At 37.8% G+C, this 22,311-nt stretch overlaps 1 protein-coding gene across 1 annotated transcript in view; it reads left to right on the plus strand.

The window, feature by feature from the left end:
- Positions 1-5,109, plus strand: part of DCAF17 (DDB1 and CUL4 associated factor 17) — a 32,144-nt gene extending 27,035 nt beyond the window's left edge. Inside the window, exons 11-14 of the mRNA XM_043577021.1 lie at positions 962-1,052; positions 1,687-1,770; positions 3,633-3,788; positions 4,565-5,109. Coding sequence (XP_043432956.1) covers positions 962-1,052; positions 1,687-1,770; positions 3,633-3,788; positions 4,565-4,711 — 478 coding nt within the window. The 3' untranslated portion in view covers positions 4,712-5,109. The remainder of the gene's footprint in view (positions 1-961; positions 1,053-1,686; positions 1,771-3,632; positions 3,789-4,564) is intronic.
- Positions 5,110-22,311: the final 17,202 nt, after the last annotated feature.

Below are 22,311 nucleotides of genomic sequence, written 5' to 3' on the forward strand. Positions count from 1 at the left end.
TGAAGCTTGTTAATGCTGTGAACAGATTTGTGTGGGTGGTGAGCAAATTATTTTATTTTCTCTTGCTTAATAAGTTTGATCCATAAGGCCATTTGCACTCAGAAAACCCAAATCTTTAAATATAATCCTACAAAAAAAAAGTGTTAAGTAAATTGCAGTTTTCAAATATTACTCTTTTATGAAAACTCTTAGTTTAGGCTTAGTTGCTAATCGAGTCTCTCCCTTTTTTTAATTTTAATGTTTATTTATTTATTTTGAGAGAAAGAGAGAGCCAGGGAGGGCCAGAGGGAGGAGGGAGGGAGGGAGGGAGAGAGAGAGGGACTGTGTGTGTGTGTGTGTGTGTGTGTGTGTGTGTGTGTGTGTGGATGAGAGGCAGAAGGGCAGAGAGAGAGAGGGGAGAGAAGGAGGGAGAATCCGAAGCACAGAGCCCGACATGGGTCTCAAACTCACAAACTGTGAGACCGTGACCTGAGCCAAAATCAAGAGTCAGACACTTAACTGACTGAGCAACCCCAGGTGCCCCAAATCCAATCTGTCATATAGTTAACTCTGAGTATTGGTCATTAATATCTCATGATAGATTCAGAAGTAAAAAATGCCAATATCTAGTATAATGCCATTGTTAAAACTGAAACATTAAAGACTTGTTGCAGGACAACAAAGATAAGGTTCTTTAAGAGTAACTTTCAGTAAGCCAGTTTGAAAGATGGCTTAAGCCTGAGGAAGCTGAAGGAGTACCTGTTGTCACAGGTTTTTCTGTCTAACAAAATCTCTGAATTTGAAGGAGTTTCTGGACACTTAAGTGATCAGACATGAACATTTCAGACTACTCAGGAGGAGAGAACTAACTCAGTGTTGTTACTGTACTTTTCATTTGTTAAGTTTTATTTCAGTAGTTCAACTTTACCACTTTGATGGTGTGTTGAGGTCTTAGGTTCTTAGAATCTTTTTTTCTTTTCAGAGTTTTAAAGCTAAATGAAGTAGAAAATAATAGTGCCCAGCATCAGATCTCTGAAGACTTTGTCATTTTGGCCAACAGGGAGAAGAACAAAGTAAGACAGGAGTACTTTAAAATTCTTTGTATATCACTGTCTTTCTATTTGAGAATATAGTATGCAAATGTGTTTGTCTTTTGGTGTGGCTGAAAAGAACAGCACGATCCTGTAGAAATCTGAGTGTTTTTGTCTGCATAGGGAGCTAGGCTTAGCCTTATGCACAGTTGAGATTTGAAAAGAGTTGGTTACATTAAGCTGTCTTTTGCTAATTTCTGTTTCCTTTCTGGGTTTCTCTTTTAGTTTTTATTGATGAGTTATCGACCTTTGGGTTTAATTAATTGTGCAAACTTGGAGTCAGTTGGGTTAAATATGAATCAGAAATCACATACCATGCTTTAACTCCAGGTAGTTGTTTTCTTTTAGTGTGCAAATTAAGAGCATGAAGAAAATTATGTGGAGAGAAATTTCTAAAAGCAGATCCACTGCTTTTGGTATTTTATCCATTAATTTATGATAGTAAAGTATTTTTGCTAATAGGAGGATCAGAAATCTGATTTAGAATTTTCTCACTAGAAGAAAGAATTATGGGTGTTGGAGAAGGGTTGATTGTTTAACCAAATTTAATACAATTTTGCTATTTGCTGTACATGATAGGACTCATCATATCTTTTTATTTGTCTCCATATGATAGAATGAAAATTTACTCACTGTTACAGCTTCTGGACGGGTGGTGAAAAAAAAATTTAACCTTCTGGATGATGACCCAGAACAAGAGGTATTACTTTAGCCAGACATAGCAAACCAAATGAGTGTGTACTAGCCCTATGGTTTTTAAATTATGCTTCCCAAACTCTGGGGTAGAGGTTCGGGGTGAGCAGTTCCATACAGACTTCGTTGGTAGGATTGTGCGTGCTATTTCAACCAATGCGTCCCCATCATCTGCTCTTCTCATATTAGAATTATTCATAAGATTTTGTTTGCAGAAAGATTTATAGAGCCAAAATAATTTGAAAACACTACTAGCTTATTGCTTGTTAATATATACAGGGTTTTTTCGTTTTCTTTCTTTCTTTTTTTTTTTTTTTAACGTGCACACTTTGTAGGGAAATATATCCTGATGACTTTATGGCTTTTCCTTTACAAGATACAGATATGTTTATTAATGATCGTGGGCCAGGGAAGAAGGGTGTGAGGGTGTGGTAAATTAGTTCAGCCTGTGGCCTGAACTTGACATCGCCAGTCACTGAGCTAATACATTTTTATCCTTTTCTTTTAAAGAGGCACTGAAAGTTCTTATGAAATCAACTGGCAGTGATAATGCTTTGAATATATAACCATTGCATGAATACAGAGTCTATTTAGACCAGATAATTGTATTCGTTCTGTGACCATTTCTAGGTAGAAATATTAGAGTAGCCTTCTAAGGATAGTTTTTGAAAATCTTTTTCAAAGGTTAGAGGTTTCCCAGTATGTGGCTGCACTCCAAAAAGTATGTGGCTGCATGCCATATATATATGGCAACAATAATTAACAAGGAGAAGGTGATAGCAAAAAGAGAGATAGTCTCCATCAAGAGCTTAGAAAACAAGGTTTAGCCTGCAAAGGAAAAACCAAAAGGGATTGTAACTAAAGGCTATAAAATCACTGACACCCAGGCAAGAAGTCACTCTTTGAAGTTTGACCAAGGTAATATTAAGGCAAAAAAGTAAATAAAAAGGAACCATGTATAATAAATCTGATAAAGTTTTATGTTATGGGTAGTAAAGGCAGAAGATATAAGTGGATTAAAAAGTAGTTTTACCAAATGTAAGTGAAGGATTAGTATGTGGTGGTTAAAAGAAACTTGTGCCTGCCAAAATGTGCCTTCCTGTAGCCCATCCTCGGATGGCTGGCACAGATCTGCTTCCCCTGTGAGGCTATTGGAGTCCCAGGTTTTCTTCTTTAAACAGAGTTCTGAGGTTAGATTTTTCTCTTGTAAGTCTTTACCATCATTAGTCATTTCCAAGAAATATCTCTTATCCCAGTTCTGTTCTGTGGGTTGGATTTCAGTTCCTAGTTAATATTCTTCCTCAAGTGTAAGCAGCCATTTTTACTTTTTTTTAGAGAACCAAAAAGAGTTAAAAAAAAAAAAAAAAAAAAAAGATGGCAAAGAGAGTCATAAATAGTATGTGATAGGTCATCAGTTCTTCCTGAAATGACTTGTGATTTTCTGGTGTAAGACTCTTCTGACACAGTAGGTAGTTTTTAGGTTTCAGAACTGAGCTGCATATATTTAGTACTATCTGGGAACCAGTGAACACACACGTCAGAGGCAGCAGTTGAACACCTCTTTGGAACTTGGAGAAGTTCTGGGTTGCTGTCATAATAGAGAATTTCAATAATACTTTGGCCAAGATCTGCATAGACTTGAGTCTGTTAGAATCTGTGGGATGCTGCTTAAGTCTTCAGAATCTTGTGACTTTTAGTAGGCATAAAAGTAGAGACACATTTCTACTTATGCTCTCACCCATTCGTTCTTCTTTCCACATTCTTAAAATAGAAAGATAATAGAAGAGTTAAACTATGAACAGGAATAATCCTAAGTGGATAACTGGATTTTGCCCCTTTTTCCTCTACCTAACCCATCCGTTCCCTAAGACTTTTAAAATTGTGGACTACGAAGATGAGCTGGATTTGCTTTCTGTGGTAGCTGTTACCCAAATCGATGCTGAAGGAAAAGCTCACCTGGATTTCCACTGTAATGAATACGGAACTTTACTTAAAAGCATTCCACTAGAGGAGTCATGGGATGTGGTGAGTAGAGTCCGTGGAATTCAAAGTTGTAAGAATTTTCTTCATAGGTGACATTCATTGAAACACGTGCTACTGTGTTCATGTCAGTCCAGGCTCGCCTGTGCCAATGACCACATCAAAGAGGTATCATCCGACCGGACAAAAACGAGTACTTCTTAAACCTTCCTTCCCTAGGAACTAGAGGACGCCTCCTTTCTGGAGGCCCTAAAGATAAAGTTTTATGTTTTATTCTGAGACATGCTGTTTATTTCCTTACCATAGTCTTAGGTTTTCTCACATTTTATAAGTTTGATAACATTTTTAAAAATAGAAGCGTACTGTGTTGAATCCCCCCAGTTATTTAAGAGATGATATCTAAGCATGTAGGGTTTCTAGGCACTCTCAGAAATATCTGTTTACTTTTTTGATTATTATAGAATATAAAAGTTATAAGGAAGAGTAGCTGCCATTTTATCCAATCATTTGTTTTATCAAATATCTGAGAGGTTTAGCAACTTGCCCACTGTCACACAGTGAGATAGAGTACAGGCAATGGAATCCAGGTGTTCCGACTCCTAAGACCAGGGTTCTTTTTATGTTCAACATTTCATGTAATGCCTGCCTCATAAGGAATCTGCATGTTCATAAATAATGACAATAAACTATTTCTAGCAACTGTTTTGCTTCCATGTATATATTTGAAGATCTCTAGCATAGGTGCTATGACATTTTAGTGACACAGTTGTGAATATGGCTGTGTGAAAAGGAGATTTCATTTGGCTGTGTTTTCATTCCAGACATACAGCCATGAAGTCTACTTTGACAGAGACTTGGTACTACACATAGAACAGAAACCCAGCAGGGTCTTCAGCTGCTACGTTTACCAGATGGTATGTGACCCTGGCGAAGAAGAAACAACAAACAGAAGTTGTGAAAAGGAGTGAGATACTTTTAAAACTTGAGATGTAACTCATGAGACTTTTAGCCACATAGCCAAGCAACTATGTTCAGTCCTCCTCTCTGTTATCTGTGTAGCAAGTTCTCCAGTATTTTCTAGAAAACATCTTGTATTGACCTCACATGACTGTGACTTCTTTTTTAAATTATTGCCATACAAGTGGTAAGGACTTCATTTTATGGAGAGAGTTTTTTAGAATGACATCCCAAGAAGTCTAGCATTTAGAGCTTTTAGCTAGGTGGTGATGCAAATATCAGGTGTTGGGGAGCACAGAAAAACAAATTGGTGCCAGTTGTTGGGAGAAGGTTACTGATGGAGAAGTGTTAAACATGGTTCTTAAAGGATGGTATGGAATTTTGATTGGTAAGACGATGCAGTAGAGACCAAAAAAAAAAAAAAAAGACGTAAAGGATTCAGAAAGAAATGCTCCATCCTGTATACCAAACTTTGCCTTAGGGTGAGAAATGAGATCCATAATGTGAAATAATACCTTTGAGCCAAAAATGTGTCATCATGTTTTTTTAATCATATATGTGTATATATGTATATGTTTATATTTATATGTAGCGTTAGGAATTGGTTCTAGTTCTCAGATGATCTTTTCTTCCATGGTTTTATTCTCTTGGCTTGGTGTTCCCATTGGTTATTTACATTTCTATCACAGACTAATGTAAAAGATTCCAAGCAAAATTTAAGTGAAAATTTTTCCTGATATGTAGCCTGTTTAGCTCTGAATATATCTAAGAATGTACTCATTTCACCATTCTGTTTATTTGGTAAGTTTCCCAGTTCTGCTTAGGCAGTATTTTCATACCTATGCAATAAGATGAAAGTATCCTGGATCCCCCCAGTTCTGTTCCTTGTGGAAGAGTAGATAAAGTCTCAATTCCTACTAGCTTGGGGACTGACTGATTAGCTAGAAAAGGCTTTTGACTCTGGCTTAGTTGTGAAACCAGTATTTTTGCTTCTTTGTTAGGACCAATATAGATATAATCCTTGAACTCAGATAATCATTCGTCAGATTGTTAAATAAAAGCGATATAAGTCATGGGAGAAAATTGTTTCTTTTTGCTTCCTGTTTGAGAAATCCGGTTGCTGAGATCCACACGTTCAGCACATTTCTCTGATTCAGCCTCAAAAGAAGAACCAGTAAAAATAGAAGGGGAGGAAACAGCAGTGAAAATCATTGCTGAATCAAATTTAAGGTTAAAATATGGGATTGTAGCTTGGATAATTTGCATTAAAACCCTTTAGTTTTCCCTTTGGTTTTGGCCTGACCCCATGTTAAGAATGATGTGAATTCTGCCCTTTTCTGCCCTTGAAGTTTGCAGATAAATGTCAAGCTAATTATGATCAACAGTGCTGAGGAGAAAAAGGTGTTAACCTATTCCAGACATCAAGAAATTAGTAGCAGAGTCCATAAATTTAAAAGAAATACAAGGAACAAACCTAAAACTATCTTTTGTGCGATAGGTAAGATTGCTAACGTTTTAGAATAACAGAAAATATTTATATGTGGCCAAAGATAAATCTTTTTGCGTCTGACCTTAAGTGTAATAACCACTTGGGCAAGTAGAAGTGATTACCTTGTGAGCAAGGTATAACTATCTTCATATATTAGTTCTAATCCTTATATCTCTACTACTGGAAAAATCCATTCTTGTTTTATGCATATTTAATATAATATTTGAAGCTTTCAGAGCATTTTAGAGACCTGATTGTGGTTACAGAGCAGTTGAATAATTATGATGTACTGGATATTGCCCCAAACTTCCAATTAGACACTAGCTATAGCTAAACAGTCATGCCCAATGAATTTACATCTTGAAAAACAAGTCCAGTAAGAGGGAATAGATTAAAATACCAGAGAAAAGAAAGAAACCAGTGTTGTATGGGTTTCAAAGCAGATGCAGTGCTATGTAAAAGCTGAAAGCCTATTCTCCATTTCCAAGAGTGTTTCAGAAAAGGTTAAGACTTCAGTCCTGTTTGATTTTTTTAAGAAGAGGTTTATTGAGTTTCCACATCTCATTTAAGGCACTCTCTTCTTTTAATGAAATGATAGGAACTCATCTGCTCAGAAAGGCATCTGAGAATTAGCTCAGATTCTTGGCTGCTTTTTAGGCTGGGGGCAGGAGTGGGTGGGTGGCTAGAATACTTCTAGTCTAGGTATGAACTGACCACTGAGAAACTCCGCATGTTTCACCACTGCTAAAGTCAGACTAGACCAGGATCCTTATCCCGTATCAGCCGGACACTTTCACCTCAGTGTAAAAGACCACGGTGGGGGGGAGGGGGAGGTCAGTTGTGGGCACTGTAACAAACAGAAGGGTTATGCCCCAACTGGAAGGACAAGCTGTTCCTATTTAGGTTCAGCTGATTTTAACATTTTGTGGGAATGTGGGCTGCATGACTTTTAACAAGATGGTTGATAAAAAGATAACAAATGATACAGAAGATAGTAAAGAATGTGGGAAATTTACAGATAACACACACAGCAGGAGACAGTACAGCACGCTTCCCAAAAAAGTGTGGGTGTCCCAGCCCCCCATAGTGGCATCGCAGCTGTTCATTCCGCCACCTGCCTGCCATGACGCCGCCATTCTCTTGGGGTGGAGGGACGTGGCAGTTAATATCCTCCCGGCCCCACCTCAACCCCCACTCTCTGCCTGACTCTTTTAGAGTCTTCAGTGGTGTGGCCCGCCTACCTAACAGGCACTACTGATAGGCATAAAACATTATGGGCAACGTTTCTGAGTGTTTAATGCAAAACTGAGGGAAGCAATTTAGCTTCTTCCAGCCGGTCTAGATATTAAGCTGATGAGAAGCGTATTGCTACATTTCACTCCTTGTGATGCTGTGTTCTCACAGTATCGAGGCAGCAAGATTATCCTTCTTTGACTCGAAAACGTTTCTCTCAACTCTGAGAGAAAACAAAACGAATCCTATTGTAGTTGCTGTTTGAACTGCCTAGTGAGGAGATGATGTTCTATTTAAACAAATTAAGGTACTTGACATTCTTCCACCAACTGAATGTTTTGTTTCTTGTACGTATTTTTTAAATGGTAACTTACATTTATTGACTGCTTTCTATGTACCAGTCACTGTGACAACATGTAAAATGAAATGGTTCACTCAACATTCAGAATAACCATATGAAGTGTGAAACTACTGTTATCCCCCCACATTTTGTAAATGAGTATCATGAGGCTTATAGAAGTTACTTTGCCACAACTAATAAGTGCAGAGAAAGGAAACACATCCAGATTCTTTTGACACAAACTTATGCCAGATTTCCTCCAAAGCTCTCAAAAAGCAAATCATGTTACTTTATCTCATATAAAGCATACCAATAATGATAATATTAGGTACAAGAAAATACTTAGTGTTTTTTTAATGATGTCTGGATATCCAAATTTTGGACAAAGTTTGGATGAAATACAGTTGGCCTATTCACATATATAACTTGACATAAATGATGGTTCTTCATTCAGTAGTTAAAAGTAGTTTTTTAAAAAGGTACAAAATATGGTACTCTCATCCTGTTTGTGGTAATAATGAACACCAGTATTGGTAATGATTCATAAGTTAATTTGACTTCCTTTTTAATAATCTTTGTATTTCTTACCTTTCTTAACCATGTCTACATATGTATCTAACTTTTAGAATTCTAGGGAAAATTCTGCGGCTAATTTCTGGTCCCTGTGTTGCTACAGAATCTTACAGAAGGAATAATTTATTATAGGCAAAGGATATATATTAGAAAGATAAGACCAACTGAGGGCTTTTCTCCATCATTTTATAATGAAACTTTTCAAACATACAGAAATGTTGATAGAATTTTACAGTAAATACCCAAACACCAACTTCATGGATTCTAAATTTTACGTGTTTTATTACTATCTGTCCATGTTACTTTTATGATGCATTTCAAAGTAAATTGCAGACCTCAGTATACTTCCCCCTGATACCTCAACATGCATACCACTAAATGGAGTTTAATGTTCAGTTTTTAAAATTTTTGATGTACATTTACATGCAGTGAAATGCACAAATGTTAAATATAAATTTGCTGAGTTCTTGCAAATGTGTACATCTGCGTAACCCAAACCCTTTTCAAAATTTAGAACATAGCACTCATTCCGGAAAGTTTCCTCCCGTTCCTTCCCAGTCAATCCTCACCACACCTATTGGGGGTTAACTACCGTTTTGATTATTTTGCCTCACAGATTAAATTTGCCCATTCTAAAACCTTATATGAATGAAATCATACAAAGTGGAATGCTTCCTTCATTCACCGTGTTTTTGAAGTTAATTCACTTTGCATGTACCAGTGATTCATCCCTTTTTATTGCTGACCAGTCTTTTGTATGAATGCGTCAATTTGTTTTTTCCAGTTTTCTGTTAATGGACACCAGGGCTGTTTCTGATTTTTTTTCTTTTTTTTTTTTTTTTTTTTACTATTGTGAATAAAGTGCTGTGAACATTCTTGTACACATTTTTTTGCGAACATATTTCTTTATTCCTCTTGGGTAAACATCTAAGAATGGAATTATTGGGTCCTAGGTAGGAGTGTGTTTAGTTTAATAAGCAATTGCCAGATCCCCCCCACCCCCACCCCCGAAGGATTGTATCATTTCACATGCCTGCAACAATATGAAACTTCCAGTCCTTCCACATTTTCTCCAACATTTGTGGTTCTTAGTCTTCTTTATCTTAGCATTTGTGGTGGGTGTATAATCATCTCTAGTTGATACGTAGATTGTTTCTACTTGCCTCTAGCAGCCCTTTCTCAGGTCACCCTCTTTATCTTTTTTAACCCCACCCCCACCCCACCAGGAACTGCTGAAAACATTCTTTCTTTGGGATAATAATTAAGATAACTCAAAAGCCAGCCTGCATTATTCTTTCTCAAACATAGAATACATTCTCATCAAGGAACCCTGTTTCCTTTAATGAGGACTAACAGAACAAACCTGGATTGTTAAAGGCTTATGTTAGACTGTTCTACGTGACTGCTGGAGCTGGACAGGATGGCACCAGAGAAGGGGCTCCATAAAACATTGTAATAAAAGCAGAAAGTGATTTTTTCCTTTAAAGGCTGGGAGTTCATGTTATTTGTAAATCGGATGAATTTTTGCTATAATATGATATTAGTATTAAATAAGCTTTATCCTTTCCCTAATAACTACATTGATGTGGGTTATGTATTTTCTTTTGAGAGAGTAGGGGAGGGGTGGAGAGAGGGAGAAAGAGAATCCAAAGCAGGCTCCTCACTGTCAGCACAGAGCCCAATGCAGGGCTCCAACCTACGAACCGTGAGATCATGATCTGAGCCAAAAACCAAGAATTGGTTGCTCAACCAATCACTCATCCAGGCACCCCCTCAGTGTGATTTTGATTTATATTTCCTGATAAACTAATGATAAGCATATTCAGGTGTGTTTATATGCCATGTGTAAATTTTAAATTTTCTTAACATAGATTTTTTGAGGTATAATGGACATACAATAAACTGCACATATTTAAATTACACAGTTTGGTAATTTTTTTAAACTTTTTTTAACATTTATTTATTATTGAGAGACAGAGCATGAGCGGGGGAGAGGCAGAGAGTGAGAGAGACACAGAATCCGAAGCAGGCTCCAGGCCCCAAGCTGTCAGCACAGAGCCCGATGCGGGGCTCGAACTCACAGACCGCAAGATCATGACCTGAGCTGAAGTCGGATGCCTAACCGACTGAGCCACCCAGGTGCCCCAAGTTTGGTAAATTTTGACATGTCATGTATACACCCATGAAACCATCACTACAATTGAGATATTAAACACATCTATCACTCCAAAAAGTTTCCTCTTGGTTCTTTGTGACACCCCTCTCTTGCCTTTCTCTCCTGCCTTCCCAAAGCAGCCACTAATCTGTTTCTGTTGGTTTAGGTTAGTTTGCATTGTCCAGAATTTTATATAAATGTAGTCGCACAGTAAGTACTCTTCTGTTTTTCTCCTGGCTTCTTTCACTCAGTATAGTTATTTTGAGATCCATCTGTATTATGTGTATCATAGTTCATTCCTTTTTGTTACTTAATATTACTCCATTGTGTGGTTATAACCACAATTTTTTACACATTTACCTGTTGATGTACATTTGGGTAGTTTCCAATTTGGGGCTACTGCAAACAAAGCTACTGTGAACATTTAGTACAAATTCTTTGTATGGACATAATGCTTTATTTCTGTTGGGAAATACCAAAGAGAAAATGGCTGGATCCTATGTTAGGTATATGCTTAATTTTTTAAGAAGCTTACAAACTGTTTTACCAAAATGGCTATGTCATTTTATATTCCCATCATCCCATCATCAGTACATGAGAGTTCCAGGTGCTCCATATCCTTGCCAACACTTGTTATGGCCAGTGTTTTTAATTTTAGACATTTAGTTTAGGTTTTACATTACAATTTTTTAAATTTATGTTTATTTTTGAGACCGAGAGAGTGTGTGTGCGCGTGTGAGTGGAGGAGGGGCAGAGAGAGAGGGAGACATGGAATCTGAAGCAGGCTCCAGGCTCTGAGCGGTCAGCACAGAGCCCAATGCGGGGCTCAAACTCACAGACCACAAGATCATGACCTAAGCCGAAGTCGTATGCCCAACAAACTGAGCCATCCAGGTGCCCCAAGTTTGGGTTTTACATTTAGATCCATAATCCACTTTTTGTTGATTTTTGGGTACGGTGCAAGATATGCATAGTGGGTAGCATTTGGTCTTTCACCATTATGTATGATATTAACTGTTGGTTGTTCATAGCTACTCCTTATTAATTTGAAGAAGTTCCCTACTATTACTAGTTTTCTGAGTTTTTATTGGATATAGATGTTGGAGTCTGTCAAATACTCTGTTGAGGCGACCATATGGCTTTTAGTCTGTTAATACGGTAAGTTACATTGATTGATTTTTTTTTTTAAACTTTAGACCAGTATTGAATTCTTGGGGTAAACGCACTTGATACCTCTAAAGTTCTAATCATATTTTAAGTCAGACGGTCTCTGCAGTTCTACTTTGTCACATGTGTCATTTCCACAACAACAAATTCATAAAATTTACCACTGTATTGGCACCGTGGTACATGGTAATCATTTCAAGTTCATTACATTTAGATGGCTTTCTGCCTTTACAAATAATTTCCAAACACTTTTGGGCCCTTTGCCAAATACTTCATTCTCATATAAACAGAATTTAGCAAGTTGGGACTCAACAGTGTTGGAGAAGCTATGGGTATGCTGCCAGCCTCTCCCGGTCTTACCTCAGTCCAGAAAGTTCGTATACTAAATAAAATTATATCTGAGGTAGAAAAGTCAGTTAATACCTGCTGTGACCCCAATTAATGCTTTGAACCCATTATAGTTCAATATACTTTGAAACCTTGGACCACCGCAGAAGTGATGAAACTTAGAGTGAGCTAAATTCACAAAGGTGACAATCCGTGAAATGAGTCATATGGAGGACAATCTACCTTCTCCGGTAATAGGCATCCATAAATTGATCTCTCAAATGAAACTTTCAAAAGAAAATGATTTATCAATAAATTCTTTATCAGTTCTTTCCAGTAAAAGTTTTAAGGCTCAATTAAGGATTTTAAATTTTCTCTTAGGAGGGCACCTGCTCAAGCAGACAATCATTTCTGAATCCTATTTTAAACACCATTTTTTCTTTGAAAAATCACAAGCTCCAAGAGCACAGGTTTTCAAGCTTCCTCTGTAAGAGTAATAAGACTGGTTAAAGCACGTTAAAAGAATTACAATTTAAAAGCCATTCTAACACTTCATTTTCCTGTCTGTAATCTGTCTTTCTCTCTGTAGAGAGCAAAGTCAGTGAGAGTTAAAGCATTTCCAGCTCCAACCTCTCCCACATCTATAACCTCAGATTTTACACAGTAATGACACAAGATCTGCTTGAAGATACGCTGACTGACACTATCATGAACTTAAAGAGGTCCTTGAGACCACTACCACATCTAATATAAAGTCCCAAATATCTCAGCGTGCCTGGGTGGCACAGTTGACTGTCTGACTCTTGCTTTCAGCGCAGGCCGTGAACCCATGGTTTGTGAGATCGAGCCCCATGCAGGGCTCTGCGCTGACAGTGCAGAGCCTGCTTGGGATTCTCTCTCTCCCTCTCTCTCTCTGCCTCTCTCTCTCTCTCTCTCTCTCGCAAAATAAATAAGTAAACTTAAAAAAAATAAGAATGTCCCAAACGTCTCTTTTCCAGAGTCTGTCTTGGTTCCCTTACCAGACTCCTGATCTGATGGTTTCCATTTCAGTTTCTGTCAGAAAGTCTTGGGTGCCTCTGCCACTTTGGCTAGCATTAGAGTGATTTATTGTGCATATACAGACACTTTTGAGAGTGAAAGGAAACATTACCAATCATTATTGATTGGACCGCTAAGAGCAACTAAATGCTTAATCTCACGGACCAGCCTCCAAGAAGCCACAGAAACTGCACCTCAGGGCAGTGTGTGAGTTATAGGTTAGGGAGGAAGGGGGAAGAATTTACCCCCAGCTCTTATCTGCCACTCTCCAAAGATTCCAACATAACTCCCCCGAATTTCCAGATTGCACAAGGGCAGAATTCACCTTGACACCAATGGGCAGGAAGCAAGGGAAACTCAGCAACAGGACATGAATGAGGTCCTCGCATTGGCAGGCTGTGTTGGCATGAAGTTTGCAGGGTCCGCACAGAGCAGTCTTAGTAGCAGTGACTGAAACAAGAGAGGGGGTGAGGCCAAGAGAATCTGAATTTGTGCAGGATGTCTGGTTAAAGGGAGAATTGGGAAGAATTCTATTTCTTCCCACGTGTCTGGGTTCTGGTCTGCTTTCTGTCCGGTGAGCACGGCTTAAGGCCAGAAAGATGGCAGAGAGCCCTAATCAGCAAACTCCAATCTAAAGAAATAGACCTTAGCCTTACATCCAAGATAGTTAAATGAATGTACCCTTCTATGTTTTAAGGTGGCATATGATCTGGAAACATTTTATTTTTATTCACACACTGTGAAGTTCACCTTTTCAAAGTGTACAATTCAACGATTTTTAGAATGTTCACAAAATTGTGCAGCCATCACCCCTCTCTAATTTCTAGAACATTTTTGTCACCCCAAAGAGAAACCCTGTATACATTAACAGTCGTTCCCATTTCCCTTCCCCCCACCTCCTGGCAACCACTAATCTGTTTCTGTGGATTTGCCTATTCTGCACGTTTCACCTAAGCGGAATCATGCAAAATGTGGCCTTTTGTGTCTGGTTTCCTTCAGCATGCTGTCTTCAAACTTTAACCCATGTTGTAGCATGTATCAATACTTCATTTCTTTTTGTGGCCAAGTAATATTCTCTTATTAAACTAAACACATTTGTTTATGCACCTGTTGATGGACATCAGGTTGATTCCAGTTTTTAGCTATTGTCAATGATGCTGCTATAAACATTTGTGTGCACATTTTTGTATAGATAGATATTTTCAGTCCTCCTGAGAAATGCCTAGGAGTGGAATTAGTGGGTCCCATGGTAGCTCTAGGTTTAACTTTTTGAGGAACCGACAAACTATTTTCCACAGCAGTGGTACCATTTTATATTCCGAATAGCAATATACAAGAGGTCCAGTTCCTCCACATACTTGCCAACGCCTGTTATTTTCTATTTTTTTATTATAACAATCCTAGTGGGCATGAGGTGGTATTTCATTACAATTTTGAATTTTATTTCCCTGATGACTAATGATACACATCTTCTTATGTGCTTATCGGCCATTTGTATACCATCTTTGAAGAGACATTTACTCCAATCCTTTACCTATTTTTAATGTGTCTTTTTATTATTGAGTTGTAAGAGTTATTTATATATTTATATATTTCTGTATATATTCTAGATACAAGTCTCTTATCAGGTAATGTGATTTGCAAATATTTTCTCTCATTGTGTGGGTTGTCTTTCCTCTTTCCTGATGGTGTCCTTTGAAGCACAAAAGTTTTCAATTTTGATGAAGTCAAATTTTGAATCTATTCTTTCTTTTGTTGATTGTGCTCTTGATGTCATATCTAAGAAACAACCGCCTAGTCTAAGATCATAAAAATGTACACTTATGTTTTCTTCTAAGAGTTTCTTAATTAGCTTTTACATTTAAGTTGATGATTTTAATCTATAATCTTGAATAAGGGGCACCTGGGTGGCTCAGTCGGTTAAGCGGCCGACTTCAGCTCAGGTCATGATCTCTCAGTCCGTGAGTTCAAGCCCCGCATCGGGCTCTGTTCTGACAGCTCAGAGCCTGGAGCCTGCTTCGGATTCTCTGTCTCCCTCTCTCTCTGCCCCTCCCCTGCTCACGCTCTGTCTCACTCTCAAAAATGAATAAATGTTTAAAAAAAATTTATAATCTTGAATGAAATTTGATGGTAACACTAGTTACTCTTTTAGTCCTTCTTCGTATTAACACAGGAAAATAAGTTGTAGTTTGATTCTAAGTTTATTCACAAATGTGAGGCTTGGGATTCTCCTGGGAAGGGTGAGAATGAGGGCTATAGGGGATATTGCTGGGAGTCCATTCCCAGTAGGTGTTGGTGAGAGAAGCACCAGCCACTGACCTCACTAAGAGCTGGAAGAATAAGATTTCATCTGCTCCTAAAAGGAGTGTGAGGGAAACACAAAGATACTGCCAACCTACCAGTCCAGGCCCACTGACAGGAAGTATCTCTTCTGTAATGTTTTAAATATTTGTTTAATGTTTATTTATTTTTGAGGGGGGAGGGGCAGAGAGAGGGGGACAGAGGATCTGAAGCGGGCTCTGTGTTGACAGCAGAGAGCTCAATGTGGGGCTCGAACTCACAAACCGCAAGATCATGATCTGAGCTGAAGTCCAACACTTAACGGACTGAGCCACGCAGGTGCTCCTCTTCCCTAATTCTTAATGTTTCCCCTAAATTCAGATGGGTGTGGTTTTTGCATGCTCCTACAATGAGTAAATACGCATTCCATGATCAAGTGAAATTAATACTTGTTATTTTATAAATATTGACAGCAAAATAGTGACTGTGTTACAAGCTTGTATAATTTTCTGAGCAATTACTTTTTCTGTCTCAGAATCTTAGACTTTTTAAACTTAATAGATTACACGGAAGCGTCTAAGAATACTTTTGAGTCATTGCACGGACAGGCTTGCTAATAACTACTAAAACATTTAGATGCAGCAACCTCTGTGGCTATCCCTTGAGTTGGATCACTAAACTCATTAGGTTCTCTATCTGCAAAGAACAGCATTGTTAATGTTGCCTTTATGACATCAGAATAAAACAAGATGTGCTTTAATAACTAGTGATACCTGCTGCACAAGTGGGTTACACAAGGAACTGCAGCTAATAATAAAATGTTCATGTCAGTGAATACTGTCATTACATACAGATTAAAGAAATAAGACTATTTTTAGTTAATTGCTGATATTAATCTAAAATTCCAGGGGCGCCTGGGTGGCGCAGTCGGTTAAGCGTCCGACTTCAGCCAGGTCACGATCTCGCGGTCTGTGAGTTCGAGCCCCGCGTCGGGCTCTGGGCTGATGGCTCAGAGCCTGGAGCCTGTTTCCGATTCTGTGTCTCCCTCTCTCTCTGCCCCTCCCCTGTTCATGCTCTGTCTCTCTCTGTCCCAAAAAAATAAAATAAATAAACGTTGAAAAAAATAAAATAAAATTCCAGTGAATCAGAAATCCTGTATTTAGGTGAGTTCAGAAGTGCATAGTCACTACCGTCATTCTAATAAACAATGTCATTTGGGATATAGTACTACAATCAGTATATTTTTAATACCTAGGACAGTACTTATTTTTGAGGTTTTGAGAAATGTATTGATGAATCAACAGATTCATCAGGTGGGAGGGGAATTTCCAAAGAGGTGTTTTGTTGTTGTTGTTGTTGTTGTTGTTGTTGTTGTTAGCAGAACAGTCCAGACTCATAAAGGACCATGAGGAACAGGGAGATAACCTTAATGCTATAGGGAACCAAGGTGTTGGAAGCAGGTGGAAATGACCCATGTGGGATTGGGCTGTGTCAGGTATAACTGAGGACAAGAAACTTGAGAATCAAAGCTCAGTGGAGCTTTTTGGGCTCATAGCTTTTGTCGTAGATGAAGCTTAATTTGAAATCGTTTTTGACAGTGTCTTTGCCAGATTTGGATCTGTATTTTAAGAATGAGGTCTAGATCTCTTCAAAGAACTAGTTACTATGAACTGCCATGTCCGTGTCCCTTAGATGTGCTGTAACACATACCTCACGGCCCCATTGCGGGCACAAAATTCAAAATGTTTGAAAGTGAAAAGTGATCTCTCCCTCACCCTCTTTTTGGGTCTGTTTCTGGGCTCTTTCTGATCCTTACCTTTTACATTCAGAGGTATAGTCCACCTGGAATTGGTTTTTGTTTATGGTTAACTCTCTTTTCTCCCTTTTTGTAAAAAAATCTACTCTATCCAGCACCATAAATCCCAGCTTTGTAGTGACACCTTTGTCACCATGTGTCTATATGGACTCTATTCTGTTCCATTGATCTGTTTGTCATTATTGTCACCAATATCACACTACATTGATTACTGTAGATTTATAATATATCTTAATATGCAGTAGAGTATGTCCTCATAAATCGTTCTTTCTCAGGAATGTTATAGCTATTCTTTACCCTTGACATATTCTGTCCTTGGAGTCTAGAATCTTCTTGTCAATCCCACAGAAATTAACTCACTACAATTTTGATCGGGATCAAATTGACTATAGATAAACTTAGGGAGAAATGACATCCTTACTATTTTGAGTCTTCTAATACATTGATGTAATAACATCCTTCCATTTATTTATGTCATTTTCAATTTTTCTAAAAGTGTTTTTAGGTTTTCTGTATAGAAGTATCATCTGTTTTTATTGCTAACTATTTTATGTTTTGATGCTACTGTAAATGGTATTGTGTTTAAATTTCATTTTTTAAAAATAAATAATAAATTTCATTTTTTAATGGTTTGATGCTCAACCAAAGAAATTCCATTGATTTCTGCATACTAATCTATATCCTGTAAGCTTATTCAAATCACCTAATAATTCTAATACTATTCTGTAGATTTTATTTTCTAAGAATGCAAAGGATTCAGTTCTATTATTTTATCTATCTATAATACTGTTCTCTATTTTTCTTGCCTTATTATATTGACCAGGTCCACCAGTATATTTCTGATTTCAGAGTAAACAATATTAACATTTCACCATTAGGTACTATGTTTCCCGTAAGTTTTTTTTCCATAGATACCCTTTAACAAGTAAAGAATTTTTCTTCTGTCCCTTGCTTACTAAGAGGTGTTTTTTTTTTAATGACTACATGTGCAATTTTATCAGTTTACATCTATTAAGGATAATCATGATTTTGTTTATTTCTTCTGATAATGTTGTGAATTACATTGATTTTTATATGTTAAAACCATCATATATTCCTGAAATACACTCAACTTGGTTATGATGTTTCCTTTTATATTTTGTTACATTCAGTTTGTTATCACTTTAATGAAGACCTTAACTTCTTTTTTTTTTTTTTTTTTTTTTGTGTGTGTGTTTACTTATTTTTGAAAGAGAGAGAGGGAGGGGCAGAGAGAGAAAGAGAGAGACTCCCAAGCAGGCCCTGCATCAGAGCCTGCTGTGAGATCTGCCAAAACTGTGAGATCATGACCTGAGCTGAATTCAAGAGTCTGATGCTTAACCGACTGAGCCACCAAGACCTTAACTTCTAAGTAAAATATGTTAATTAGCAGTAGTCTAATGCTTTTGCTGCAACAACCAGAAAATGAAATGGATGAATTTTAAAATTATATTTGTGAAGATATCAGAGAATTGTGGAGCAAGGAGGAATAGATGAACTACAATTCCAGAACAGTAAGAACTCTTCCTAAGTAAGCCAATGATTGTCTTTTTGTTTGTTTGTTTTGTTTTGTTTTGTTTTTCCTGATGGACTTGACTTAGCAGAGAGAATCTCCTAGAGGGAAAAAAAGCCAGCATAATTTTTGACCATTACACAGGGCTGGTGTAACCTATTAGAAACTGGAAGAGCCTGAATGCAAGGCAGGTTTTCCCCCATGAGATATTTTTTGAGTTTTAGGGTGATATATGAGGCTGGAGGCTGGCCCAGAAAGTCAGACTGTAATCTATTGTTCCGTGGTGCCTGGAGGGGAACATCCTACTAGGGGAAAGGAGCCTTTCACAAACTCATAACTAGACGGTCCCTGAGGCATGTGTACATGGGTGTATTAGTTTGCTAGGGCTGCTAACAGCAGCAAAGTACCACAGGCTGGGGAGCCTAAACAAAAGAAGTTTATTTACTTATGATTCTGGAGGCTAGCAGTCCAAGATCAAGGTGTCAGCAGGGTTGGTTTCTTCTGAGGCCTCTTTCCATGGCTTGAGAATGATGGTCTTCCCTCCATGTGTGTGTGTCCTGATCTCTTCTTACAAGGACACCAGTCATACTGGATTAGAGCCTACCCTACTGAACGCATGTTAACTTAATTACCTCTGTAAGGATTCTGTCTCCAAATACAGTCCCACTCTGAGGTATTTAGGGTTAAGACTTCAACATATGAATTTGGGGGATACAATTTAGCCCATAATAATGGGGTTGGGGGCTAAAGAGCTACACTCAAACATCTTCTGAAGGACTACAGTAGTTTCAGGCCTGCAGAAACAGAGACATTACAAACTCTCAATTAGGCCCTGACCCAACTAAGTCACTAAGTGGATTGAAATCTGTCTGCCTAACTGAGGAAAAGGGGACTCACTAATGGGAGCTATCAGCTGGAGACTTCTTCTTTTACACATAAGTTGTGTCATATAATAAAGGATTATTAGACATGTAAAGAAGCAGGAAATAAATGGCCTGTGACCAAGAGAAAATACTAATAATAGAAGCAAACCCTTTCTTTCATTGAGAATGTTTTTATTATAATTATAATTATTATTATTATCATTATTAATTTTAGAGAAAGCAAGAGTGCAGGAGCTGGGGAGAGGAGCAGAGGGAAAGAGAGAGAATCTTAAGTGGGCTCCACACTCAGTGCAGAGCCCAACGCGGGGCTTGATCTCACAACTCTGGGATTATGACCTGAACCAAAATCAAGAGTCAGATGCTGAACCAACTGAGCCACTCAGGTGCCCCTCATTGAGAATCTTTTAAATTACAGATTCAATTTATTGAAGAGTTAGTGAATTAATCTGGTTTTTCTTTCTTCTTGTGTCAATCTTGAATAATATGGTCCGGCTAAAAATCTGTCCCTTTCATCACATTTTTCAAAGCTATAATCATGAAGTTGTTTATAATATCCTTTTGACATCTTTTAATAGCTAAAAAGTGTGTAATGCTGGTGAGCAGGTGCAAAGCACCTGAAAGCTTGATTCACAGCTGACCCAGGGATTCTCTTTTTCCCATGATCAGTCTCATAGGATGTTTATTATGCTCATTAGCCTTGTTCAAAAAGCTGTCTTTTGGGGGGCGCCTGGGTGGCTCAGTTGGTTAAGTGTCCGACTTCAGCTCAGATCATGATCTCGCCTTTCATGAGTTTGAGCTCCATGTTGGGCTCTGTGCTGACAACTCAGAGCCTGAAGCCTGCTTCGGATTCTGTGTCTCCCTCTCTCTTTGACCCTACCCTGCTTTCTCCTCTCTCTCTCTCTCAAAAATAAACATTAAAAACACAGTCTTTTGGCTGTGTTTTCTCCATCAATGTATTTTTCTGCTACTTTTCTAATGCTGTGGATAGAGACTTAGATAATTGTTTTTTTAGTTTTCCTTCTTTTCTAATATATGCACTTTATATGCTAAAAATTTCCTTTTCAGCATGGCTTTTACTATATCTTACAATTGTGACAAGTTTTATTTCAATATTAATCTAAAATATTTTCTGACATCCTTAATGATTTCTTGTTTGCACGATGGAACTCTGTAAGAGTATATTTCTTAATATACAACAAGTGAATTTTCTACTTTTAATCTTGTATTCATTTCTAGCTTGATTCTACTGTGGCCAGAGAATATACTCAATATCATTTCAGTCCTTTGAAATTTGCCGAGAGTTGCTTTGCGGTCCAACATTTGGTCAATTTTGCTTAATTTTGCGTAAGCACTTGAAAAGTTTTACTTTTGCTCACAATTTGCCTGTTCATTTCTGGTACTCTCCTGTGGCCTGTTTATCTTCGTGGTGGTTTCTCTTGTTTCCTCTTTAAAAAAAAATTAAACTGTGAAATATAGCATGCATCCCAGAAAAAGCATAATTCAAAAAATTGCCACAAAACAACCACACAACCCATCGTACAGGTCAAGAAATAGAATATTATCAGCATCTGAGGAGCCACGTATGTATGTCTTCTGTTTACAGTTTTACCTCTTTTCCAAGATGTCACCATTATCCTGATTTATAACAATTTTCCTGTTTTTCTTCATAAATGTACTACCTCTGCATGCATCTCTACAGGGTTTATTTGTGCCTCTTTATAGAACTACACTGTATATATTGTTTTGTGTCTTGCTTTTTTCCTCAACATTAGGTATATAAGTTTAATTTATGTTGTTTTATGTATCTCCAGCTACTGTGTAACATTCAGTTGTATAAAAATTTATTTATCCATTGTGCTGCTGGTGGGCATTTGGGTTGTCTCTGGTTTGGGGCCAATTATTAACAATACCACCATGAGTGTTCTTGTACATACTTCCAGATGCACATGTGTATGTATTTCTCGATGGTATATATCTTGGATTAAAATCCTTGGATCAGAGGGTATGTATGTGTTCAACTTTATTGGATGCCACACAATTTTGCAGAAGGATCATACCAGTTTATAATCCCACCAGCAGTGTCCGACACTTAATATGGTCAGACCTTTCATTTTCTGCCAATCTGATAGGCATGTATCCCATTGTGGTTTTAATTTGTGCTTCCCTAATGACTAAAGGTAGAGCTCCTCTTTGTTTATTGGCCATTTGAATATCAACTTTTGTACAGTATCTATTAAAGTCTTTTACCCATTTTTTCTATTTGGCTGTTTGTCCCATCAGTTTCTAATAGTAATGCTCAATAGGGTTTGCTAATTATGTGTATTCTAGAGATCTTTTCCTGTCTTTTTTCTGTTTTTACTCCAATAATTCCTAATAATAATGGAGTCTTTTGAGGAACAGAAGTTCTTCATTTCAATGTGGTTAAATGCACGAGTCTTTTATGGTTGAGATAGTTTTCATCTTTTTTAAACTTTATTTATTTAGAGAGAGAGGGAGAGAACAGGAGAGAGGGGCAGAGGAAGAGAGAGAGAATCTTTAAAAAAAATTTTTTTTTAATGTTTGTTTATTTGAGAGAGAGACAGAGCACGAGTGGGGGAGGGGCAGAGAGCTATGGAGACACAGAACCTGAAGCAGGCTCCAGGCTCTGAGCTGTCAGCACAGAGCCTGATACAGGGCTCAAACCCACGAACCACGAGATCATGACTTGAACCAAAGTCAGACACTTAACCGACTAAGCCACCCAGGCACCCTGAGAGAAAGAGAATCTTAAGCAGGCTC

Source organism: Prionailurus bengalensis, chromosome C1 (genome assembly GCF_016509475.1).
Source record: "Prionailurus bengalensis isolate Pbe53 chromosome C1, Fcat_Pben_1.1_paternal_pri, whole genome shotgun sequence".
Classification (NCBI taxonomy): domain Eukaryota; kingdom Metazoa; phylum Chordata; class Mammalia; order Carnivora; family Felidae; genus Prionailurus; species Prionailurus bengalensis.